General features: G+C 40.1%; 3 protein-coding genes across 4 annotated transcripts in view; 1 reads left to right on the top strand and 2 right to left on the bottom strand.

Moving 5' to 3' along the window:
* LOC5503264 (xanthine dehydrogenase/oxidase) overlaps positions 1 to 25,860 on the top strand; it is a 45,063-nt gene that overhangs the window by 2,076 nt on the left and 17,127 nt on the right. Inside the window, exons 4-27 of the mRNA XM_048729916.1 lie at positions 35 to 143; positions 1,744 to 1,870; positions 2,581 to 2,642; positions 3,025 to 3,105; positions 3,563 to 3,643; positions 4,408 to 4,549; positions 5,292 to 5,459; positions 5,900 to 5,976; positions 6,365 to 6,461; positions 7,339 to 7,460; positions 8,367 to 8,554; positions 9,211 to 9,376; positions 18,473 to 18,562; positions 18,846 to 18,963; positions 19,505 to 19,556; positions 20,350 to 20,476; positions 21,112 to 21,231; positions 22,243 to 22,362; positions 22,695 to 22,796; positions 23,182 to 23,245; positions 23,855 to 23,924; positions 24,518 to 24,605; positions 24,819 to 24,905; positions 25,317 to 25,442. Of these exons, the coding sequence (XP_048585873.1) occupies positions 35 to 143; positions 1,744 to 1,870; positions 2,581 to 2,642; positions 3,025 to 3,105; positions 3,563 to 3,643; positions 4,408 to 4,549; positions 5,292 to 5,459; positions 5,900 to 5,976; positions 6,365 to 6,461; positions 7,339 to 7,460; positions 8,367 to 8,554; positions 9,211 to 9,376; positions 18,473 to 18,562; positions 18,846 to 18,963; positions 19,505 to 19,556; positions 20,350 to 20,476; positions 21,112 to 21,231; positions 22,243 to 22,362; positions 22,695 to 22,796; positions 23,182 to 23,245; positions 23,855 to 23,924; positions 24,518 to 24,605; positions 24,819 to 24,905; positions 25,317 to 25,442 (2,584 nt within the window). The remainder of the gene's footprint in view (positions 1 to 34; positions 144 to 1,743; positions 1,871 to 2,580; positions 2,643 to 3,024; positions 3,106 to 3,562; positions 3,644 to 4,407; positions 4,550 to 5,291; positions 5,460 to 5,899; positions 5,977 to 6,364; positions 6,462 to 7,338; positions 7,461 to 8,366; positions 8,555 to 9,210; positions 9,377 to 18,472; positions 18,563 to 18,845; positions 18,964 to 19,504; positions 19,557 to 20,349; positions 20,477 to 21,111; positions 21,232 to 22,242; positions 22,363 to 22,694; positions 22,797 to 23,181; positions 23,246 to 23,854; positions 23,925 to 24,517; positions 24,606 to 24,818; positions 24,906 to 25,316; positions 25,443 to 25,860) is intronic.
* On the bottom strand, positions 9,869 to 12,181 carry LOC116610936. Of its 2 annotated transcripts, none has more exons than XM_048729917.1 (2): positions 10,380 to 12,181; positions 9,869 to 10,334 (listed from the first exon to the last, which is right to left on the bottom strand). In XM_048729917.1, the coding sequence occupies exon 1, from the start codon at positions 12,011 to 12,013 to the stop codon at positions 10,463 to 10,465; it is 1,551 nt and encodes a 516-aa protein (XP_048585874.1). In that variant the 5' UTR covers positions 12,014 to 12,181; the 3' UTR covers positions 9,869 to 10,334; positions 10,380 to 10,462. The 2 variants fall into 2 exon arrangements, with proteins under 2 accessions (XP_048585874.1, XP_032227503.2); XM_032371612.2 differs by having other exon boundaries at positions 9,869 to 10,331; positions 10,378 to 12,180.
* LOC116610935 lies at positions 13,047 to 15,881 on the bottom strand. Its single transcript, XM_032371611.2, has one exon. It carries the CDS (start codon positions 15,773 to 15,775, stop codon positions 13,850 to 13,852), a length of 1,926 nt encoding a protein of 641 aa, XP_032227502.2. The 5' UTR covers positions 15,776 to 15,881; the 3' UTR covers positions 13,047 to 13,849.

The following is a 25,860-nucleotide window of genomic DNA, read 5'->3' as shown; positions in this document are numbered from 1 at the left end:
AAAGTCATTCTATCAAATTCTTATCTGTGTAAAGACACTTTTCTGTGAATGGCTGCCTTGCTCCTCTGTGTTCGGTTGATGGAATGGCTGTTACCACAGTAGAGGGAATTGGAAGCACCAGGACCAGACTACACCCTGCACAGGTATAGAATAAAGATACATTGACTACACCCTGCACAGGTATAGAATAAAGATACATTGACTACACCCTGCACAGGTATAGAATAAAGATACATTGACTACACCCTGCACAGGTATAGAATAAAGATACATTGACTACACCCTGCACAGGTATAGAATAAAGATACATTGACTACACCCTGCACAGGTATAGAATAAAGATGCATTGACTACACCCTGCACAGGTATAGAATAAAGATACATTGACTACACCCTGCACAGGTATAGAATAAAGATGCATTGACTACACCCTGCACAGGTATAGAATAAAGATACATTGACTACACCCTGCACAGGTATAGAATAAAGATGCATTGACTACACCCTGCACAGGTATAGAATAAAGATACATTGACTACACCCTGCACAGGTATAGAATAAAGATGCATTGACTACACCCTGCACAGGTATAGAATAAAGATACATTGACTACACCCTGCACAGGTATAGAATAAAGATACATTGACTACACCCTGCACTGGTATAGAATAAAGATGCATTGACTACACCCTGCACAGGTATAGAATAAAGATACATTGACTACACCCTGCACAGGTATAGAATAAACATTAGAATATACATTGACTACACCCTGCACATGTATACAGTAATTAGAAAGAATACAATACTCCAAAAACTGGAAATCGACTCTGCCAAATTTTCGTCTTTAATAAGACTTCTTCAGGGCAGACTGAAGAAGGTGAATCGTTGTAATGTTTTTGCGTCTCGCGCCACTATTCTGATGTAATTAAGCTTGTAACGATTCACCTTCTTCAGTCTGCCCTGAAGAAGTCTTATGAAAGACGAAAATTTGGCAGAGTCGATTTCCAGTTTTTGGAGTATTGTATTCATTGTTCTGGTACGAGATCGCGACAGTTTGGGCTTTTTGATTCTATTCGTAATTAGAAAGAACATATACTATAATTGCTCCTCAATGATTTCAAATATTAGGCATCTCTCCGTCTCAATTATGTGTTATTTTATGCAATGTTAGCAGCATTGAAATCTATTGAACTTAATTCTGCAGGTTCTTTATTACTCTCCAAAAATTCTCCTGCATTTTGAACTTCTTGGGTTAACATCTATGATATATGTTTTCTTTGAATGTTTTAATCACAAAATTTTTACGTCACCTTAGTACTGTTGTTATTTTAGGAATCAAGTTATATTCGATTTTGATGTATCATGACAATGCATTTTTTAAATATCTATTTATTTTTGGGTTTTGGGATTTTCTGTTCCGTCAGTAAAACCATTCTGAGCCAATCAGAGTCTCGTTTTGTGCATTTCCCTGGCTTCCCTCTGGACTAAAACAAGACAGTGTCGGGACAGAAAGCCGAGCAACTGCACTAGGCGAGAGTAAGAATCTGGTTGGCTTAGAATAATTTGACTGGCGGAACAGAAAATCTCAAAAGCCAAAAACTAATCGATGTTTTGAAAATGCGATGTTATGATACATTGAAATCAGCTGAAACATTTCATGTCATTATGTTTATTGACATCTCCAGTAACATTAGCATTTTCTTAACTGCAAGGTAAACTTTGTGCTTACTGTGTTCACAGGAGCGAATTGCAAATGCTCATGGTTCTCAGTGTGGTTTTTGTACTCCGGGTATTGTCATGTCCATGTACACCCTGCTCAGAAACAACCCTCTACCATCACAAAAGGAGCTGGAGAGTGCATTTGAAGGTACTGTAAATAAGTGATAAATCCAGCAGTATTACTGAACATGTGTATAACACTCAGTCGCATGATCATCAGAGGAGTACAGGGATTTTTCTTTGGGGGTGCGGAATCCGAAAAAGTGGACCTAATTTTTCCATTTGGCTACATACCACCAGAGTGATAAAGCTTATGCTTTATAGTTTTGTCTATGAATAGCACGCCTATCGAGAACCGGAAGTGGACCTTTGGCCATTCCACCTGCACCCCTCCCCCCTTGGTACGGGCCTGCTTATTTACCTGCTATGAGGGCTGTATTGATATAATTATCTGTGAACAAAATCTAGAAAATATATTTTTACACCCAGGTCACATTTTTTCTCAGATCAGTGACATAAAAGCTGGAGATTAACTTATTTTTTTCTTAATTTTACTCCCTCTTGTGACAGAGGGTGTATGCTTTTAGAACATACCGGAACGTGGAATTTGCTAACTGCATCTTCTAGAAGGAAAATGATGGTTGTGAATGCTCACCAATAGTCAAGTAGTCTATAATTGTACAAAGATGATGGTTGTTTATACATTTTGGTGCTTCAGGATGTTTTGTGTGTGACTACTGATGGAAAGGCTGTGGTGTTTACCCCATGAAAATCGTGTTAATCCCCCTCCCTCCCCCGCTTCTAGGCCTAGCTGCCTGTGCCTTGATGATCATCTCATTATTTCTTTAAAACATTTAGGCAATCTCTGCCGATGCACTGGATACCGTGCCATTCTTGATGGCTACAGAACACTCACAAAGGTAACACTTTGTGCACCAAAGAAATATAAAATTATTTGTATAAATCTGGACCATAGCAAGGGCATTTTCCCACTACATTCAATGGTTACTTTTTAAATGAAACTTCCCCTGCTTTTAAAAATAATTAAAATAAACGTTTAGAATTGTCCACTTGATCATCTTTTGCATATTTTAGATTTAAAAGTTTCATATTCAGCTCATAAAGCAACAAGCACTAGCTTACCATGCAATTTCCATGGGCCCTCATGTCATATACGAAGAAGTCTTCGAATTTCTGAAGTGTGTATGTGCATGACATAAAGGAAGCTACTTCCATTAATTAATAGTTGGTAAAGATATCTGTTATACTGTAATTTAACTTCTTTGTGTTATTCATCTTTAGGATGGGTGTTGTGGAAGCAAAGGCAAAAATGGTGGTTGCTGTATGCAGTCAAATGGAACTGTTGAGAATGATGGTACCAATGTATGTATCAATATTAAGGACTGGGAGTTGTATTATTAAGAGGGAAGGACAAAATCCCCACATGATACATCATATAGCCCTTTTAGTTGGTATATTGCAAGGATTGACACATACCCATTCCGAGGGGGGTACACAGGGTATTTACACACCCCTCCCCCAAGGGTCTGCCAAAAAGTGAGCCATCCTCAGCAAATCCACAAGTCTGATCTTGCTATGTGTACAGCTTGCTAGTCTTTATAAAGCATAATCATATAAGTTGAAAATCAAACTTTATGGTAAGCTTATCAGATATATGAAAAACTCCTTTTCCACCGATGTTTGAAGTCTCATTCTTAAACCAAAATATTTGATATATTTTACCAGTTCTGTACTGGAATTTGCCAATAGGAATTACACTTGTATGAGTAGAAAGGGTGCCCCTAGTTTACAATATACAACATTAATGTTCCAATTCCAGGCTTCAACTCCTTTGTTTAAAGCTGATGAGTTCATGCCACTTGATCCGACGCAGGAACCCATATTTCCACCAGAGCTAATGGTAGGTCGTCCATTGCACATGGATAAAAGGAGACTTTTGATAATTTTTTTCGCATTTTTCGATTAAATGGAATTTCGCTTGAAGGCAGGCTGGATTATTGTTTCCCAGAAGTAATTTGTTAAGAGCTAAAATATTTTTTTTTGCTTACAACGTGCATACACTGAGGCGATTAATCCCATTAATCCTATTAATCAATGAATGTTGAACTTTGTATCACAAATCGACATCCACCAATAATGTATTTTGTCCAGGGAAAGGTGTACATAGGATTATTTCCTTTCATCTGTAACTCTTTGTAAAAAAAAAAGCTTGCTATTCTCCTTATCCCTAAGTGCTCGCTAGTGATTGGCTGGTGCTGCTAAAAGGGGTTTTGACAAATTGCCTCATAATCTCTCTCTTATATTTACATAGCTTTAGCAGCCTATAAATTTGCTTTAAGGAGGTCCAGTATTGATTTATATAGTAGAGAGCTCATGTTTTAAACATTGCATTTATCGATAACTTGAAATAAACAGTGTGTCATTGTTTTTCAAGATTCATTAGTTTGCAAAGTTATGAAGTTTCACATAATCAAGTATCAAAAGCGTCATACGAATTAGTGATCCATTTTCTTTTGAACAAAATAACCAATCAAAATTCGCAGACACGATATTGGTACCAATTCCAACATTCCCCTATACTTAACGTTAAGTTCCCTTACTAACACTTTTCCTTTGGCTCTTACTTTCGTCATCCTTTTACCAACACTTTTCTTTCTTTGAAAGCTCCCTGAGGCCTACAAACCCAGAAGCCTTACCATCAAGGGTGATCTGGTCACGTGGTTTCGCCCCTCATCACTCAAGGAGCTCTGCGAGTTGAAGACCAAGCACCCACAGGCCAAACTAGTCATCGGAAACACCGAGTTAGGTCAGTGTGATAAGTGTAGAGTTATGAGCGATGTTTATCACGCTTGAAGTTATTATTGTTCAATGTTATAGTGTGGTTACATATTTAAAACTGATCTGCAAAAAGACTATTCAGGACAGTGCCATTAAGCACACGAATTAAGCAGAAATCTACTGCCCTGTAACATTTTGAGATGAGGGAATATATTTACTTTACTATATTGAGTAACAGGGGATGCCAATAAGGCAAAGAAGAGAGGGTGCTTTTCGTTTCTTTTTCCCTATGTCTGCTTCAATGTTCTATATTTTTAACATTTTAAAAGTTTTTTCCTGAAATGAGAAATATCATAGGCTATTGACTTTCCCAAAGGATTAATTTCATATTATAGCTTACAGTAAACTGTGATAGGTGAGTGAAAGTTTTGAGCAATATCGTTGGAGTTGATTGTTATTCTAAATAGCTTAGATTATCCAGGGCAATGTTAATAAGCACATGAATTAAGCACAAATTCACCACTCTGTCTTTTTTTGGGATGGAGAACAAATTCGCTTTACTGTCGCACACAAAACTGCAGAGAGGACGCACATAAGGTGAAGAGGAAACGTTTTTTTTTTGTCTTTCTCTCCCAATGTCTGCTTCAATGTCCTTTATCAACTCATTTTATAGTGCATTTAAAAATGCAAAATATCGCAGGAGATTGATTTTCCCTGAGGATGATAATCAAGCCATGGCTTAGTTCACTCCGCATGTAATTGATTTCTAGGAATTGAAACAAAGTTCAAGAACCAGTCCTACCCAGTCCTAATCGCTCCCACACACATCCCTGAGCTTACATCTGTCCAAGAAACAGCTGAAGGCTTCACCTTTGGCGCTTCGGTAACCTTGGCAACCATAGAGAAGGTTCTACACAGCGCTCAAGCTCGCCTGCCAGGTATTTTCAAAATTTGGATGTTTTCAGTAGCTCTTAATTATTATAGCTTATAACGATGAAGCGCAATCTCCCTTCATAAAGGGAAACCATGGAGATGTCTAATAGCATTATCAGCTAATACAATGTAAGAGGAGTCAAAACGAGAATTCAAAAAAATTCTCCGTAAATGGATTTGGCAGTTAAAAAGGTGCCTCCAGTGGAAAGTACATTGTAGAAGAGATTGTTTGCTAATTAGTTGCTCTTAGTAAATCGAGACCCAAAAAGCATTACATGCTGTTTGTTCCATCTTACACATTGCAGACACTAAAGGCTATTAGACTAACATACACAACTATAATGAGCCGAAATAAAAGTGAAAAGATATTATGGTGTGAATGCATTTTGCATCGATCAGGGACGCTGTTATTGGTGCACCTATCAAGGTGTTCTTTTTATTATAGAGTACCAGACGAGAACCTACTCCGCCATATTAGAGATACTTCGGTGGTTCGCCGGTCAGCAGATTCGCAACGTTGCCGTAAGTGTGTCGTCATTTTGTCCCCAGAATTAATTGCTTTAGAGTCTTCCAGAGTCACAAGAGGGACATGGACTTAACGATTAAACAATGAAAATGATTATTTGCAAATATTTTTGGACATGAAGTGTGATTCGAGTATTGAGCCGCACATAATTTCTCATAGAAGTCAGTGCGAAAGTTTGTTTGTCAAGCCCTACTGTGATATGTTGTTTGTACACCGTATTGTGAAATTTGATGTGTGATGTTGGAAGATAATGTTGGCTGCTTCTAGCATTGTTTACCCTGATATTTATTCACTTTTCCAATTACCCTTGCGTTTACCCTGTAAAACCAAGTTTTCAACATGGGCCAACGTAGCGAGATGCTTAAATACATAACTCTTTTCTAGGGAGTCGGGGGAAACATTATAACAGCAAGTCCCATCTCTGACCTGAACCCGATCTTCATCGCCTCCGGGAGCACACTCAAGGTCGCATCCTTGGCAGGTACATGCACCTGAACATGGTAGCGTAAGTTTGTCTTCATTGAACGACTGAGTTTGATCAGACAGAACACATTTTCACGTGCTGCTATTGAATTCTGAATCAAATTCCATCGTTTTCTGCGGTCGTCGTCCACGTTGCCGTCGTCGTTGCTTGAGGTCCCTAATGTCCAAAGCCTCACAACAGTGTTGGACCAGCTTACCCAAATGCTGCACCAACAATATTCAAAACCTTCCAACATCGTTGGACCAGCAATTTTCAAACACATGTTTGGCATTTGTATAGCGCACTTTAACATACGAAATGATGAAATGCGCTTCACATATGACTGACTTTACTCATCATTGTGTAGATACGGACTTTATTACAACTCTGAAAAAATCACAAGTTGACTTGACCTGGGTTCGAACCCTTGTCTGAAAAGCGAAGACCGTACCACTGAGCTATCGCTCCATTTTTTAAATGCTTATAGCAATGCTTCACTAACAATATTCACAACTTCGCAACAGGACCAACGATCGTTCAAATACTCCCAGTGTGTGTCCAGCAATGTTCGTCCTTGCTAAAGGTCCCTATTGTTGGCCCAGCATTACCGGTAGTATCTGAACATCGTTGATTTCAAATATTCCGAGGCTTGACGAACTTTTATCGACCAATGGTAGCAGCATTTGTACACTGTTACCAAGCGTTGGTTAGAGTGTATAAATATTTGTTTGGAGCGTTTGAACGTTGCTTTGCCAATTGTATGTGCCTCTATAGGTTGTGCCCCAAGAAAGCGTTTAACGTCCTTCTAAACCCTAGCAATCATGAAGATAGTCCAGAAAATCAATTGTGTCCACACTGTTTTTTACTGACGTGTTTTCTTGTTTGATTTGGATAGAAGACAACACTGTGCAGGAAAGGGAAATCAAATTCGATGAGAATTTCTTCTTGGGATATCGAAAGACTGCCTTAAAATCCAATGAAGTGCTAGTGTCAGTCCATGTGCCATTCACCAAACAGGTAACCATAACAACTGTCAGTCCATATGTGTTATTAATCAGACAGGTAGCCATAACAACTGTCAGTCCATGTGTCATTAATCAGACAGGGAAACATACAAACTGTCAGTCCATGTGTCATTAATTAGACAGGTAACCATAACAACTGTCAGTCCATATGTGTCATTAATCAGACAGGTAACCATACAAACTGTCATTCCATATGTGTCATTAATCAGACAGGTAACCATAACGACTGTCAGTCCATATGTGTCATTAATCAGACAGGTAACCATAACAACTGTCAGGCCATGTGCCATCCACGAGACATGTAACCAGAACTGTCCATCCTGGTTTCATTCAACAGACAGCTGAAACTGACGTTATTATTATGTTCGTTTAGTTTGCAATGAGAACCGAAGTTCTAGACACAAATGACAAATTGTTTCTCGAATCGTTCAAAAATGAAGCTAAAGTTTACGAAATCTCTACTCGTCTTTTTGCTCAAATCTGTTGAATTGTTGTAAGAATGAAAATAAAGGAACATAAGGGAAGCGCTAGCCGAAACGTGTCCGACTAATTGTGTCCGCGTGTCAGGGATAGTTCGTGCGCCACGGGGTAGTAGATCATAACTTGACCGGTGTTTCTAATCAAACACAAGAGTGCAACGCAAACAAGGCGCATTTCAGCCAAATTAGAGGGAATTTCGTGGTTTATTATCAAAATTTAGTCTAACAAACTCTGTTCCTACCGCCCTTGTGTCCGTGCCAGGCTTCCCAAAGTTTTCCACAAGAAAGGAAAGACATTGTATTTATTTTGTGTAACACGAATCAAGTCGAAAAGGAGAAGATGGCTATCTCAGGATTCAAAGCTAGGTTCCATTAGCTCCACATAAGCAACAAAGGTTAATTTGATGATCGTCTTTCAGAACGAGTATCTGTTCGCCTTCAAGCAAGCTAGGCGACGTGATGACGACATCGCTATTGTCAACGCCGGCATGAGAGTGAGGCTGGACCCAACTGACCAATGGCGAGTAAAGGAGTGCTGCCTTAGTTACGGTGGGATGGCACCTACGACTGTCATTGCTCTCAAGACCTCTAAGGCTCTTGTTGGGAGGTAAGAGTGGTGACGGTTACCGAAAATGTGAAAAAAAATTATCCTTGCGCGATTTTCTCTAGGGATTTTTAAAGACCCTCGCCAGCCACACCGTTGTTATTGTTTTTAAAAAATATTGGAGATAATGTGGGATAAAATCACGAAATAACCATCTGAAAGCAAAGTTTTATACTTTATTGATCACATTCAATAGAATCACAATAGCTTTCCATAATCACCTAATGGAAATGGATGCTTTCTCACACTTGGTATTTTGATAGGATGACAGAACGGCGGCTGACAGAAACTCTTTAATTGAAATTTCGAATAAAATCGAAATTCATTATGACAGAAACAAAGTGGTATTACTTTGTATGACTGTAAATAAAGCTAAGATGACGATGTTTTAAACTCATCTTCTAACAAAATTAGGTTATTCTACGACATGCCGACAGGTAACAAAGTGTTACCTTGGTTCTTTTAACTTTTAAACGGGGTGATAGCTCCGTGTTTTTTTTATATTTTCAATGGCGCATGACTTTCTTAGACTTATCACGTGATCACGACTCTCGGATATGTTTGGCTGGATTCATTGGCAGCGTCTTGTACAGTACAGGCACAGTCTCTCTCAACCACAGGTAATCCAAAGGTATTCACTATCGATATTCTTGCCTCAGATTATGGGACGAGAGTCTAGTAGACGTCGCATGCCCCCTACTAGAACAAGACCTTCCTTTAGCAGCCAATGCCCCCGGGGGACAAGTGTCTTATCGCCGGTCCTTAACCACTAGCTTTTTCTTCAAGTTTTATCTCATGGTCACACAAGAACTCAGTAAGATAGAGGTAAGCCTGGAAATGGATGCTTTTTCGCTCTTGCTTTTAGTAAGGGTGGCTATGTGGCAGTTGACAGTGACCCTTTAAGCAGCTTTGGTGCGAGTAACCTGGCAGGGAATGGGTGGGTATTATATGGGGGAAGGGGTGTAAAGGATGAAGAAGGCTCCGTCAGGTTTGTATTCATAGTGTCACACTAGAGGTAAGCGATTCCCTGTTCTTCCTTTAGCATGGGGTGGTTTTGGGTGTGGGTTTGGGCTAAGGGGGGGATGTAGTCTCTGGGGTCTTCCTATATGGTCCTATGGTATGCACTAGGCTACGTCTTTGCCGTTGTTTAGATGAAATCTTAGGTCAAACCAAAATTATAGGAACAACTATAACTATATGGTCAACTCATCCAATCTCCCCACCAATATTAGACCAATCTCTGCGTAAACTTTAAACACCGTTTTAGTACCTTCTGTTGATTATACCTTTGCGACCCTATAAGAATATAAGAGAAACAAGGCGTATCCGCTTACTTTATTGCAGGCCCTTTGAGACCCTTTGCATAATATCTTAACCCCTTTTACAAAATAAAGACCTGTCTCTGGGTCTGTGTTATCAGCAGGACCATGAATTATGACGTTTACTGTGATCTATATATTTTCTTTATAGAAAGCCCCGTTCACCATATTGTTTCTCCTTGAATCATTTCGCGTTGTATAAAATACCTTTATACGCATCTGGATCAACCCTCAAGTTTCAGGAATCCTTAGTCTAAGGCTTGTTGCTAACTATTTGCACACACTTTTAAAAAGATCTGGACTTTCTTATACATAGTTATAATTAAAACCAGGAGATCGTGCAGTTTGTGGTTTAACAGCTCTATTTTTGGCACTAGCTTTGAACTAGTCTATCGAAATTTGTTGGGTTAAAATGATGTCTTTCTTGTGCAACACTCCAATGTAAACGAGTATAAAAAAAAAGATTTTTAAAAGGCGCTTTAGTAGACCTTTTTTGGAACTAGCTTTGAACTAGTTTTATCGGATGAAAATACTGCATCCATGTTTGTCCTTCCTGTACACTCTTGCCTAGTGCAATGTAAGATGAGTAGTCCTATTTGGGGCGCCAGCCTTGGATGAATTTCGCCAGTTTTATCTGATGCAGTTTGTTGGTAACCCCGAGGGACTGCGCCATGATGTCAGGAGTGAGCTCCACCAGCATATTGCCATCAATCTGCTCCTCTTGGAAGCGCTCCACGTAGCAATCCATGTTCAGCTGCCGCAGGCAATCGCTCACTTCATACACCGTTAGATTCTCGAGCTTCTCGCGGGTTTTCGGCTCGTCCTTGACTGTCGGGGAAGTCGGAGGGGCTGGCCCACCTATGGAGTTCTTTTTAGGGGGTCTTGGAGGAGGGGGCGGCTTCTTAGAATTCTTTTCCGAAAGATTACCTTCAGAGAAATCACTTGTGGTTGTCGGACTCAAGGGTTGCGTTTGAGGTTTGCCGACGAACTCAGGCCTGCATTCGGCATATTCCGACGGTTTTCCCATGGTCACCAGCCCGGTATACTCGTCTGTGCTTACATCACCCGTTAGCCCGGCGTACTCGCGTGTTTTTATATTACCCGTTAGCCCGGCGTACTCGTTTGGACTTGCATCCCTTTTTAGCCCGGCGTACTCGTTGTCGCTTTGCCTCGCGGGTGCACTGTCCCCTGGTGTCTTTTCTTCGTGGTGACGAATTCTCACTTTAATATCTTCAACATACTCATAGATATTCTCGACAATTGCTGCTTGGTTGGCCTGTCGCACTTTGTTCAGGTTGTGTTGACTGAGCTGGTCCAATTGGGTGTTTTTGTGGATGGCATGGCGAATGTCGTCGTAAATCTTATTTTCCCTCAAGTCAGTCTTCTGTGCGCCTTTCGCTGGTCGAACTGTGACCTCCAAGTCGGCAGGTAGCTGCAACACGCTCACTCTGTTTTTGTACCGAATACTCGCGATGATAATTTGATTGGTAAACTGGCTCAGTGCCTGGAGTTCTTTCAGTTTGTATAGCTGTCCCCACTGCTCGCTATCTGCCGTTGCATCATCCTTTCTCACGTTCATTTCGCAAGGAAACTCGTAGTATTTATGGACGTCTGATATCTTCAAAACATCATGTTTGCAATACGCTTCAAATGCTCCTTGGTATGTTAGCGGGATACGGAATTGTGTTCCCGTTTTTACTACAGTGCACAGTACAATATGCTTATTCTCACTGCTCGACTCTTCAATTTTCAAAACATCATCGGAAGTTATCCCTATTCGCTTGTCTTCTTTTAAAGGACGCACGAATACTGGAGCTGCTTCGTTTAGCTCTCTAGCCGTGTAGACTTTAGCCCGTTTTGAAACCACATCAACCATTAAGTTTAAAGTCGTCGGGACCTCGAGTTGTAGTCCTGAGCTATCCGTCATTCTAAGCACGCGAGTGGTTTGTGCTGAGTGTAAGGTTAGTACCTGGTCCATTGATAGAGTGTTCTCTTCGTTAAGGTCGAGAAAACCGTCCAAAACGCGAACAATCTGCGGCAAAGAAAACCGCTTCACGAACTCTCTCAGGTCATACGCGTCTTCTTCAAAGACCATGTAGTTAAGGTCGTAGTCGCTATCTGTGTCCTCCATAGCCTTTATCATTCTTGTAATGATTCTTGTTATGACCAGTCCGAACCCTATTTCAAATGCCCAACAGTGAAACAATGATTACCAAACGTCTTTGTTATGTTTTAGTGCAGAAAACTTTTTGTTTTGAACTAGCTCATCCGATTAGTCTGAAAGTTGCACTTATGCATAATAGTATAATTGCACGCTTCGCTGCATTATTTATTTCCGGCTTCTTTTACCTAAACCAAGGAGTGGAATGGACTCCGGAAGACCAAATTTGACCTCTGGAAGCTTCTCTCGCATTTTTCGTTTTGGAAGAACTTGAACAGCGTTCTTGCAAGCCAGAACGATTTTCTTTCATTCACAACAACATTCAAAAACAAAAATTTGATTTGTACGGCAAAAATGCAGAAGATTTGAGCTATATCTGTTATAAAAAAAATATTCAAAAAGCTTGGAAACAGTTGAAATAATGCGGAATAACAAAAATAGCAATAAAAACGTTTTATTGATTGATCTTTTCAAAAAATCATATTATGGTTTCATTGGAAATACGGTACACTTTTTTCAGTTTGTTTCTCTTTAATGTTCAAAGTTTTATCTAAGCTCTACGAGAAATTCGCTGTAACAAGAATTGAATTATAAAAGGCAAAAATGGTTTTATGGTTAGTGGTTTTATCCTATTGAAGTAAAATAAGCGATAGTTTGATGTTCTTCGGAAGGGTCCTTTCCTAACTATTTTTCTTATATAATTACTTTTTTAGCTTTTCGTTTACACTCTTATTAGGCACTGCCTAAAAGCGGAGCCAGCTTTATTACCATATTTCCATATGAAAGAATCTTTTGGCAGTTTAAGTAGATGACCCCCCACTGAATTTCTTTTGATAATTAAAAAGAGATCCATAATAACAACATTCACTTTTATATTCTGTAGAAAGACTCGAGTGTTTTATATTGCATACCCCCTGAAATCCTTGATCCAAGCTTTATTGATCTTAGCTATTTCTCTACCTTAATGAAATGCTGGACCCATTCCCAATCCCCACCTTGAAGCACACTAAAAAAATTGGTGATATTAAAATTATTTATTGATAGTGCCCCAGTACATTATTTACTAATACCACAAGAGGTTATGAGCTCTAAGTGTGTAGCTTCATTTGATAGACAACTGATACTGTTCAGATTTTCACTATTGTACATTTCTAAAATTGAATTATAAGGCCTTACATAAATGTGCTTGGCCATGTATTACTCCAGTTTCTTTTTACAGCTTTGAAGATCAAAAGACAAAAATATGAAATGATGAAAATTTTCAGCCATTTTTTAACACTTTTACTGAAGTTCAAGTACTAAGTTCTTGGAAGATGCAACTACAAATCTTTCTGAAAACAAATATTTAAATTCACCATTCCTCTCCTACTTCAGTCTAGCAGCACAGTTATCATTTTTAAACTGTGAAACCTCCCAGTTAAAACCCCAGACAATGCTTTTAAGAAATACTGTTGACCACACTCAAGGTGTTATCCCTTAATTTTGCTGACGATCATCCTTTTCTGTTTTTGTGGCAGTCCCCCTCGCGAAATGGGTATGGTAAACAGCAATTTTACGATCTGTCATTGGTTTAGAGCGATCAATTAATTAGCTGGCCTGGTCGCTTGTGCTGGTCACGTGAGTGGTACAGTCAGCGGGCACAAAAATGTGTGTCATGACCACAATTAGTTTTACCAATTTCTATACCTATGGAGCTCCGCGAGCGGCCGCCGCTCCGCTATTATAATACCCAGTGAATTATAAGAAAATTTCTGCACTATTACATTATTATCAATAGGTTGTTATCATGAGTCTGCTGTTCTTCAACTACTACTTTCCTTATCTAAAGCTGTCATAGATGGGTCTCCATCCGTTTATGAACTTGATCAATTTCATGCGATGTAATTTATCCGTCATACCTAAAGAATCCTTCAACATATCCTCAGTCAATTCCACCAACACCCTCCCGTCAATCTGCTGATCAAGAAAATTGCTCGAATACTGCGGCATGTTAAGCGCCTCTAGACACTCAGCCACTTCTGGTACGCTCAGATTTTGAAGTTTGTCCGGTAAACTGAGCTGCCTCGCTTGAATGGCATCCGGTGGCGCTTGGGTGATATTCGAAGCTGGTTTATCCTCTACAGTCTCTTTATCCTCTCTCACCTTGGTTTCAAAGACATAACGGGGAGTTGTCGTAGTGTAGTCGGAAGGTGGTCGAGCAGGTTTCGGAGACATTTCGGAAACACGTGTGGCAGGTGACTCCCTTTGTTTCTCGTCTGAAGGTGTTCCCCCGAATGTTTTTGTGTCTGTTGTTCTCTCTGGAGGCGGCGTGTGCTTGCAAAAAACGGAAGAGAATGACTCAGAAAGCTCTTTAACAAGAGACGGACCATGTGTTTTTGTCTGAGGAATTTCGGATGTTTTTCGGACAGGTATCGGGGGTGCTTCGGAGTCATGTCGGATAAATGTCGGCGAGGTTTGGGAATTATGCCGAAGTGTCGAAGTATCAGACAGTGATAGCGGTTTCGGAGGACATGGAGGTGGCTTCTGATCGTGTTGTCCGACCGCCTCCCGAATCGGACGTCTTGGGGGGATTGGCGGAGCTTTCTTGCGCCTGAGGAAAGAAAGCCCCGGAAGGCTGATTCCATGAGCTTCGAGTTTTGACTTGACAGATAAATTGGACTCCGACTTTCCTCGTTGTGGTGCCGTCGGGCGTACCGTTGGAGCCATCGGGAGTGACTGTGATTGTGAATCGAAAACCTCATCTTCGGCATCGTATTCTTCATAATCATTCTCGCTTTCCTCCTCACTCTCCTCTGAATTGCGTGCAGTTTGTTGCGTATTGCGAGGTGGTCTCGCTGGCGCTACTTCAAAGTATTCGTGCTCCTCATCTCCCGATTCCAAATCCTCGTAGATCTTTTCCACTGTCGCGTCCTCATTGTTAATTCTTATATTGTCATTGTCAACCCAATCTTTTACGTCACGCAACAGCCCGTCAAGGTACCGTGTGGTCACGCCTGTCTTACCCACCTCTAGTGTGATACTGATTTCCATTGGGATTCTCATCACCGATTCGCGACTACCCTTGATATCACTAACCAGTACTGAAGTCTTACTGATAATTTCTTTAAGTGTCACCCTCCCTAAATCGGCCAATTTGAACTCTTTTTTTCCCTCGATTATGCCATCCAGATTGATCTTTATTGTCTCGTCAATAAATTTCACCTTTAGCGGAAAAGAGGTCCTCGATTCGAGCTCTGAAAGCATCATTATCCTCGCTTCCTCATAAGATTCAAAATCCGCTTGATATGACAACGGGATATTTACCTCCCTACTCTCATCATTCCGTAAAGTGCACCGTAAATGCTCTCCGGCTCTATCCTTCACAGTTTCCCGGACTCTCAGTACTTCATCTTTTTGCACCTTCAGCCATGGCTGATCGTGCTTCGCGACTATAAAGTCTGGCTTTATCTCGGCTATCCTCTTCACGCTATTGAAGACTTTCGGCACGATGCGTTCCTCTATCTGCACATTTGTCTCTAGGTGTGTCGGTATGAGTAAATCGCTGCAATGCTCGGTAGTAGCGACGAAATACCGCGCTGTGTTTGTACGGTGCAAGACTAAGACCTCATCCGTCGAAATCGTCGTCTCGTTGCTCGTATCATAGTATCCCTCGCTGACTTTGACTACACACGGGAGAGAGTGCTTGGCAAGCAAATCTACAATGCTGTACGAAACTTCGCTCCACTCCATGGACTTAACGTCCATATTATTATTTGTTTGTTAAACTATCACAGTGGACAGAGTGGAATCGCCGACAAAATCTCCGTGGGGTTTGAAACCGCAGTGCATTATGGGTTATGTTGTTGAAGCAACATGATATTGTTTCCATTCCTTAGTTTTGTTAAAGCAACCTTTTTAAGCACCTACATTAACTATATTATTGTAGGATTTTGACAATCCTTAAGATAAACGTATACTTCAAGTAAATAAAATATCAGTTGTTATGCAACAAGTACGAGACGGAAGATTTAGACTGGCCATGTTTGGGAATGGACTGCCGGAATAGGGATCTATCACATCAAAACGGAACTCTAAAGGCTGGTTCTCACGACCGATGTAAGCGGAGACGGAAGCGTAAAGTCTTATGTCGCGTGAGAGCTGGCTCGACGTAAGCGCAAGGTTTTACGCATGCTCAGTTCGTAGTCTGGTGCCCATACCCCCCCGACGAGTTTGGTTAATTTATGCTTATGTCCCGCTTATGCTCACGTCGATCCGGTTTTCACGCGACGTAAGCGTAGAATAGACGTAAGATTATCAAAACTTCCCATTCTTCTTGCGCTTATGCTTGCGCTTACGTCGAGCGGGTTTTCACGCGACATAAGACTCTTACGCTTACGTCGCTCGTGAGCACCAGCCTTAACATACGGAATTTGTGCGTTACTGTTTACCAAGCTCTCTGTAAGATTTCCTGTTTGTCATTTAATTGTGCAAAAAAAAAAAACAATTTTTATTTATAGAGGGTGACATCTTAACCTTTGTAATTTATTAACCATTCTGTTGATATTTCGGTTTCCGCATCGCTGCTTCGTAGCTGTCTCAGCGTGCTAGAAGCGATTGACCTACACACTTGTGATTGATTATCGAGCATATCATTAGTTTTGACAGTTATTATTTATCGCCAACCTAGTCAGAATTCATTTCTATTTTTTGTTTCATTTCGAAGAAATTAAAGTGAAAATCTACAGTAAAATAGTTCACCAATAACCCTAAAATTCTTTTGATATTTTTTAGAGTATCAAATAATGCCATAAAGGTTGATGGTCTTTAATATTTATCGTTAAATAAGTAAAAAGAAACAATTATGTTGTCTTAAAGTATGAAAATATTTTAGTCAACACACGGATAATGTGGACTGTTTTGTCTCAATGTGTCAATGATGCGCACCCCAAATAAGGAATATCGGAATGTTTTCTTATTTCTGCATAGCGCCGAGGTCGTGAGTCATATAACGAGGATGAGGAATCATGGAATGCGGAATCGAGGAATAAATGGAATGTAAAAATGGAATATGACGGGTTTTGCGGGAATAAACATAGAAAATAATGATAATAATTATAGTACTGTACATGAATTTGCACGGGATAGTAAAAAAATATTTAACAATTTGAGACATATCTTGAACTGGGGATTTTTTGGGGGTTCCTGCCTTGATTCGAATTTGTGTCACAAGTGAGTTGAAGTCTTCGCCCTGTTTCCAGTTTTCTCGGATAAGGACACTAAACCGGAGGTCCCGTCTCTTCAAGCTGCACTACATTAGCCTGAACCGAAGGGACGTAAAAGAACCACTGGGAACGCAATAAACCCTCTGGCAGTGACCACTCCCAGTGACAGTGCTTACTAACCGAGAGCCATATGTTAGAAAAATGTATATTTGGTTAAATATGCTACCCTCGATAAACAAAGATTAAACTGAAACTGAAACTTTCTAAAGCGGAGTGTCACGGCAAGGCGAAGCCCTAACAGACCTATTAAATTCAAAATAGCTTATCATAAACTGCCAGTATATAAAATAGCCAACCAGAAACTGCCATTATATAAAAAAGCCAATCAGAAACTGCCATTATATAAAATAGCCAATCAAAAACTACCATTATATAAAATAGCCAATCAGCAACTGCCATTATAAAAAATAGCTATTCAGAAAATGACATTGTATAAAACAGCCAATCAGAAACTGCCATTATACAAGAGTATCAGGTGACGAGCATGCTAAGGAAATCCGGCTCTGGCGAGAATTATGAAGATATACACCTTTTTCAAAAAAAGGTTGCACTTGAGAATCCATGTGTTGTAACCCGGTGGTTCATGTGTAGCGTATAAACAACTGAATCCTTGTATCTTAATCAAAAGGACATAAAAAAGGATTCTATAGTTTTGAAACCTGGATTTGTATTTTATTTAAGCTTATTTGCTAATTTACTTAATACCCATGAAGCACTGCGGGTTGCAATTCACAGATTCTCGGAGTGCAACCTTATTTGAAATAGGTGTACCTACAGCTTTTTGTAAATTCCCAATTCTCTCCCTTCTTACCTCTCTAAATTTCTCTCCCTTCTTACCTCATTTACTTCTTACCTTCTCCTTTGTTATCGTTTATCTTTGGAAATACAGCGGTTTATTCCCAAGAAAACTTAAAAATAACAATCTACGAATGTAGTCTGAAACGTTACTGACGATATTTGATTAAGAATATCCTGGCTACTCGCTTGGACTAGCCGATGGAAATGGATGCTTCGTGTGACTCGCTATTGAGCCTGAGCATAAAATGGCGCTTTCATTGGCCTTTTAATAAAACAAAACTTGAACATTTCAAGAACCAAGTTACCCTGAGCCAAGCTGAGCGCACGAACTAGCCCCTTTTTATTATAAATACTCAGATTATGGTTATTGTTTTGTATTTAGGGCTCAAATGTCTCAAGTCTTCCGGAAAACTACTGTAGTGGTGCAGCTATATTTGACAAGTCACCGCCAAAAGCCACCCAGACATTTCAGGTAAACACCACTTTGCCCTGCTAGCACAATAGCTGAAACAACATGGCATTAACCAGTACCGAGACAGGAAGAAGCAGAAACAATAACAACAAAAACAACAACAGGAGCAACAGCAACAACAACAACAGCAACAGCAACAAAAAAAAGCTAAAATCACAATTGATCTGATTTTTGTTAAAAGTTCCACGTATGATGATAAAAACTGAGCGCATCATATTCTGTTTATTTTTTCTTTTAATTAACTTGTGTGGTTACTACAAACTTCAACCTTTTACCTTTTTAGGAGGTTCCCGCTGACCAAAAACCCGAGGATGTTGTGGGCCGACCCTTGAGGCACCTCTCGGCAAGCAAACAGGCGACCGGGGAGGCTGTGTATTGTGATGATATACCACCATACAAAGGTATCAGATTTGCAATTTCCTTATCGACATTAAAGAAGCTTATGCCTTGCCTGCTCACCAATAATGCAAACAGCCGATTGGCAAAACATTGTCGTCAACCGGCTTTGTGAGTACGCGACAAGCCTGCATCTAAGCATGGCTAAATACCACTGAAGCGCCTACCTGAAGAATCTGCCTGAAGTTATGCCGTGACTAATATATGCAGCTAGGCTTCAGTTTTTTTACTGAATTTGGTTTAAGAATTTTGTCTAGCTGGACAAGATGGCCTTCAGAGAAAACAATATTTCCAAACCCCTAAGAATTAGTGACTTATACTAAGGAATCACGTTGCACGTCTCTCACGTGGCTTTTTCGCTGGCCAAGGTAGGAAGAGACGCTCGAGGCTCTGGAACCAGGGTACCTTAACTTGAACCTTAAAACTTAACCCTAAACTTGAGTTTTTATGTACCAAATGGTTGCTTTCAAATGTGCTTTTTAAAAACCATTGACATCTTTGATCTTGATTGATATCGTAATGTACCAATCGCGTGTCTTCCTTCAGATGAGCTGTATCTTGGCCTTGTGCTGAGCCAGCGCGCCCACGCAAAAATCATGTAAGTATAAAATCAACCATGATGATGATAATGATGGTGGTAATGATAATGATGATGATGATAATGATGACGATAATGATGATGCCTTGTGGTGATCGTGATAGCTTGTTTGTAATGCATGCATGTTTGTAATGCTTTGTTTTTGTTGTACTTTTTGATGGTTTTTAATGTTAAATATAACGATGATTGTTATCATGATGACGATGGTTTTGATGGCGATAGTGATGATGATAATCTTGATAATGATGATGATGGCGCTGTTGATGATAATTTGATAATGATGATGATGATGGTGATGATGGCGGTGTTGATAATGATTATGTTGATGATGATGTTGATGATGATGATGATGATGATGATGATGATGATGATGATGTTGATGTTGATGATGTTGATGATGATGATGATGATGATGATGATGATGATGATGATGATGATGATGATGATGGTGATGGTGATGGTGATGGTGATGGTGATGGTGATGGTGATGGTGATGGTGATGGTGATGGTGATGGTGATGGTGATGGTGATGGTGATGGTGATGGTGATGGTGATGGTGATGGTGATGGTGATGGTGATGGTGGTGATGGTGATGGCGGTGTTGATAATGATTATGTTGATAATGATGATGATGATGATGGTGATGGCGGTGTTGATAATGATGATGATGATGATGATGATGATGATGATGATGATGGTGAGCATAGCGATGGCCATAGTGATTAACGTAAGAAGGTGTTGGCCCAGTGCTGTAACATACTAGTGTTCTAACAACAACTGTACTTATTTTTAGCTCTATTGATGCCAGTAAAGCCGTCAAGATGCCTGGTGTACAGGCTTTTGTCAGTGCAGATGACGTACCAGGTTGTAACAAATCCGGCCCGGTTATCCCTGATGAGCTGGTGTTTTATAATCACGAGGTACAGAAACGTATTACTCTTTTAATGACAATGACAATCACAATAACAATAATTTATTTATAAAGCGCTGAAACTATGTCAATACATTCTACAGCGCCCAACAAAAAACAATTTTTTACAAAAAAAAATCTAACCCAAATCAACATAACAAATTGTAACACGGTCAGCTAAATTAACGAGTCCTCTATGTGAAATAAGCCAATCTGAAAAGATGGGCTTTCAGTGCTGTTTAAATGGCTCACGGCCTTTTATGTCCCTGATAACGACCTAACGATGCAGCCTATGCTTTGTTCTCAGAAGCAGATAAAGATAAGACGTCATTCCATAGTGAACAATGATAGGCGCGTTTACAATAAAGGTCCTCAAAAGACCGTGAGAGTGACATGCTTCGTATCGATTAAATTACTACACATTTATGGTAGCAAAATCAATGAGAATTTTCATGTTTTCCCCTTTTAATTAGAATGGGTATTGTTAAAAGTCGTCTTGCCATTTTTAAAATTTATGTTTGTTTTACAGTTAAGTATGTAGCAAAATAATTGGTTTAAAGGGCCAAAAAGTGGTAGATTAGTAAACATGCGGCATCTGGGTTATCGCAGTTTGTTGTGATTGGTTGTTGTTCTTCTGATTGACAGGTTACCTCGACGGGGCAGGCGATAGGTGCGGTAGTGGCAGAGACTCAGGCCCAGGCCCAACGTGCAGCCAAGGCCGTGAAGATTGAGTACGAGGATCTTCCAAGGATCCTGACGATAGAGGTAAGTTGTCATTTATTGTTGTGTTTCTGAAACTGCTATTAGATTCTTTTGCAAACAGAAGAATTGTGTTTGTATGGCGCAGACCTGATAATCCTTTAAAGTTTTTAATAGGAATGATGATGGTGATAAAATGATGTTGCTCTTTTTGTTTTGATTACGATAACAAAGTTTTTGATGATGATGATGGTGATAAAGAATCGTTTGCAATTACTGGATACTGTTTGATAATGATGATGTTTTGATAATGATGATGATGACGTCGATGATTATGAAGTCAATGATGATGACGACGATGATAGTGGTGACGATGATAGGAGATGATATGATCACGGGAATTAAGATACTTTTTCAGCGATTTCTTTATAAAATAAACAAAAATAAATCCCCAATTTGTGTTGAATATTTTACAAAGCGATAAAATATTTCTTACCTTAATCCGAAATGTCTCCTGTGCATTCTCCCCTTTCTGAGTTAGCGAAATCCTTTTTGGTTGCCTCTTGTTATATTTCTATTTCTCTTGTCTAAAAACCCTAGCGATCGTTATTTTCAAGTCTCGAAACATTTGAACGGTACTGTGCAACCAGAGCCTGTTGAGTGTTCGTGACAAGCCCGAGCGCTCTCCGAACCTAACTTCGTATTTAGGTTCTATATAAAATAAGAAGGGAGTTAAACAACGCTCGATTCCATTGTTCGAAAACCTGCCTAGTTACGGCCAATGTTGTGATGTTGGTATGAGACATGATTGATTGACAGTTCACCCTCTCTTTGAACTTATCTCGCCACCGACACACGCCCGGGCATGCGACAAGTGCTGGGATCTACATTGTGTGATGTTGAGCGAAAGTGAAAAAAGGCGGCGTGATTGGTCTGCTTTATATTGTATATTGTTATGTTTCTTGCGCTACTATCGAGATTAAGAATGACCATTACTGCCACTGCACTAGGTGTGGTTATCTCGAGGACGACAGAAATAGCATTTGTAAAGACTAACCTCATATTTGCCACTGCTAGGACGCCATTGCCGCCAATTCCTACATAGACCCTCCGCTCAAGATAGAAAACGGCGACCTTGAGGCGGGCTTCAGAGCCTCCGATCACGTGATCGAGGGTGAGATGAGGACCGGTGCCCAGGTAAGAGAAATAATCCAACAGAAGCGCGAATTGCACCAAGGGAAATACAACTATTTAAGAGTCTGTGATATGATATGTACTGGATAGCATATCGCAGAAACAAGCTTCTGTTTTTTTTTTTTTGCAATGAGTTTGTATGAGGTTATTTTACTTAATTGATTGCTTTTACGTGCTGTTGCCCAGTTTAAGTAAGACAACATTAATATTCGCCATTAAGGAAAGGCTATTTTCCACCATTTATCTTCATCTGTCTCTCAGATTGCTTAATATTTTACGTTTTAGCTGACAATGTAATCTTCTTTGGTTTCTTTCTTGTTTTGTTTTACGACCAGGAACACTTTTATCTTGAGACCCATGCTACCATAGCTGTACCAAAAGGAGAAGATGGAGAAATGGAGTTATTCTGCTCCACGCAGAATCCTACCACAACACAGGTAAGCGGCTCTCTCTAATACCACTAGCGCACGTCATGTTTCATTTATCCTAGTCTGCGTCGATTTTGTCTTGACTGACCTTTAACAGCGGTTACTCCCTGTTTTGTCAACCATCCGCAAAATCTCCCAAACCCCCTCCCCATTAGAAAGCTCTCCTATTCTACCATTTTAAGTTGAGGTGAGATCGGAGGTACTATTTGTATGTCTTTATTTTTCATTCGCATTAATGTGTTTTTTACTGTTATATCTATCTCTACTTAAAAATCCGGTTCTCTGACTTGAAAAGCAAAACCTGTACTATTTAGCTATCTCGCCACTCCCACGGGAATTTTCTGATTTATGTGGTATGGTCGCTCATGCTGTTTATTGGCTTTAACTATTCCAGTCTATGGTTGCTGCCGTGCTTGGAGTCCAGAGAAATCGGATTGTAGTGCGAGTTAAACGCATGGGTAAGTAAGAAACCGTGTTTTACTGCGAACCAAATGCATGGGTAAGTAAGAAACCGTGTTGTAGTGCGAATCTAACGCATGGGTAAGTAAGAAACCGTGTTTTACTGCGAACCAAATGCATGGGTAAGTAAGAAACCGTGTTTTAGTGCGAACCAAATGCATGGGTAAGTAAGAAACCGTGTTTTAGTGCGAATCAAACGCATGGGTAAGTAATAAACCGTGTTGTATCGCGAATCAAACGCATGGGTAAGTAAGAAACCGTGTTTTAGTGCGAACCAAATGCATGGGTAAGTAATAAACCGTGTTGTAGTGCGAATAAAACGCATGGGTAAGTAAGAAACCCTGTTGTAGTGCGAATCGAACGCATTGGTAAGTGTAATCACTTTTAAAAATAAGTTTGTGTTAAAAACAATGCTGGTCTCTTCGACACCCCTAAAGGCCATAAAGTATATTGACCTGGTATTCTCTTGTATGCAACGATGCCATGTATCCTTGCCTAGGAGCCGAGTTTAGATAGTTGATAAGAGAGTATTCTTCCATTTTAGACGCCACCTTAGCATCGCAACGTTCTATGATTTATCTTTTATTCTTATTTGCTTGTTTACTTAGGTGGAGGGTTTGGCGGCAAAGAGACTCGGAGCTGCTGGCTTTCTGCTGCTGTAGCTGTCGCAGCGAGCAGGTTTGTTAAAAACGTCGTTGTGCCACTCAAATAATGGCCAGTCTCTCTAAGTATATCCGAAAACACGAAAGCTAAACGCTAGATATAGGGCGGGCTTTGCATTGTTCTTTTTTTCTTTGTGTGAAAAGTCCCTTGTCGGATAAAGACTTCTTCGCTATCCTGTGTTTAACCATTGTGTGCTGTATGTACATGAAGCTTCAATTTCGATACAATAAAAAAAAATAATTATCTGCTTTCAAGAATGGGATCATCTAAAGCCTGTTATAAAACTTTGTTAACTATATTCTTTTCCAAGTATTTTATTAGCAGCGTGAACTAGTTGATGGAGATGGTTGTTTTATTCAATAAAAATGGAGGCATTTGAACTTTGTTTTGCTCGACAACCATGTTTGTACGACAAGAGACAAAAGAATCTAATAGAATCCGCGCTATTTTACAGGCCATCGGCTCTAAATTATCAGACACATCCTCAAAAAAAACTTCCAATAGACGCACTGCTTTTATAGTTTTGAAATATTTTTCGCGTTTTCTTCGAGGTTTGTTACGTAATCGACTAGAAGTAAACTGGTGACAAATTATGTGTGTGGTTTAAGGACGGGAAAACCCGTGCGGTGCATGCTGGACAGGGACGAGGACATGAAGACAGGGGGCACCAGGCATCCCTTCCTCGCTCGCTACAAAGTAAGATCAATGTAGAGATTCTCTCTATTGTCCATTCCTTCGACGAATGGGGAGAATATAATGTAAGATCACGTTTATGACATTACAATTATATAACCTTTGAATCGTCATTACCTGTTTACTTGGTTTGCCATTCATCAAGCTTTCAGTCGACCAGGGCCTGCTTTCGAGGAACCGGCCCCAGACTGTAAATAATTTTTTGTCCTTTGACAGGTTGGTTTTACCAAAGATGGCAGGATCCAGGCCTTGGATATTCAGTTGTATAACAACGCTGGACACTCTTTGGATCTCTCGAGAGCGGTGTGTATAATTCGCGACATCAAAATTTAGCGATTTTGAGATGGCGATATTTCGCGACACTTTATTTTCGCAAGTTTTCTATTTTCGTAAAAACCAGGTCAGTTTACTTTTTGCAATGAAATCAAGCAAAACAAGTGAAATTAGAAACAAACTGTAAAAAAAAGACATGCGTGGCCTTAATTCAATACCACAAAATTGAGTACATTTAGTTGTTTTACAGAAATTAAGAGTATTAGAATTATGAACATAAATAAGATCACAAACGTAAAATAAACTCTCATTAACTAAAAAAAAACTGGACATGGGAAAGTATTGTCTCGAGTTTCCTGTTTACTTGTTAGAAACAAAACAACCGCAACTAAGTTTGGATTTGCATGTTTGAAAAAGTGTTTCATGTAACTTTACTTGCAGGTCATGGAACGTGCCGTGTTTCATTCTGACAACTGTTACCGCATACCGAATATCCGGGTTGTTGGACATCTGTGTCGGACGAACACTCCGAGTAACACGGCTTTCAGGGGATTTGGGGGGCCACAGGTACGAAAACTCTTAGTAGCACAGCTTTCAGGGAATTTGGGGGCCACAGGTACAAACACCCTGAGTAACACGGCTTTCAGGGAATTTGGGGGCCACAGGTACAAACACTCTAAGTAACACGGCTTTCAGGGAATTTGGGGGCCACAGGTACAAACACTCTGAGTAACACGGCTTTCAGGGAATTTGGGGGCCACAGGTACAAACACTCTGAGTAACACGGCTTTCAGGGAATTTGGGGGGCCACAGGTACGAACACTCTGAGTAACACGGTTTTCAGGGGAATTTGGGGGGGGGGGGGCGCAGGTTCAAACACTCTGAGTAACACGGCTTTCAGGGAATTTGGGGGCCACAGGTACAAACACTCTGAGTAACACGGCTTTCAGGGAATTTGGGGGCCACAGGTACAAACACTCTGAGT

Source organism: Nematostella vectensis, chromosome 7 (assembly GCF_932526225.1).
Source record: "Nematostella vectensis chromosome 7, jaNemVect1.1, whole genome shotgun sequence".
NCBI classification, from domain to species: domain Eukaryota; kingdom Metazoa; phylum Cnidaria; class Anthozoa; order Actiniaria; family Edwardsiidae; genus Nematostella; species Nematostella vectensis.
The sequence above is the reverse complement of the archived record's forward strand: the minus strand, read 5'-3'. Positions and strand labels throughout refer to the sequence as shown.

What these genes read in the sequence shown, in the direction of transcription:
- LOC116610936 (XM_048729917.1), bottom strand. Translation starts at nt 12,013, where the DNA reads ATGATAAAGGCTATGGAGGACACAGATAGCGACTACGACCTTAACTAC.
- LOC116610935 (XM_032371611.2), bottom strand. Translation starts at nt 15,775, where the DNA reads ATGGACGTTAAGTCCATGGAGTGGAGCGAAGTTTCGTACAGCATTGTA.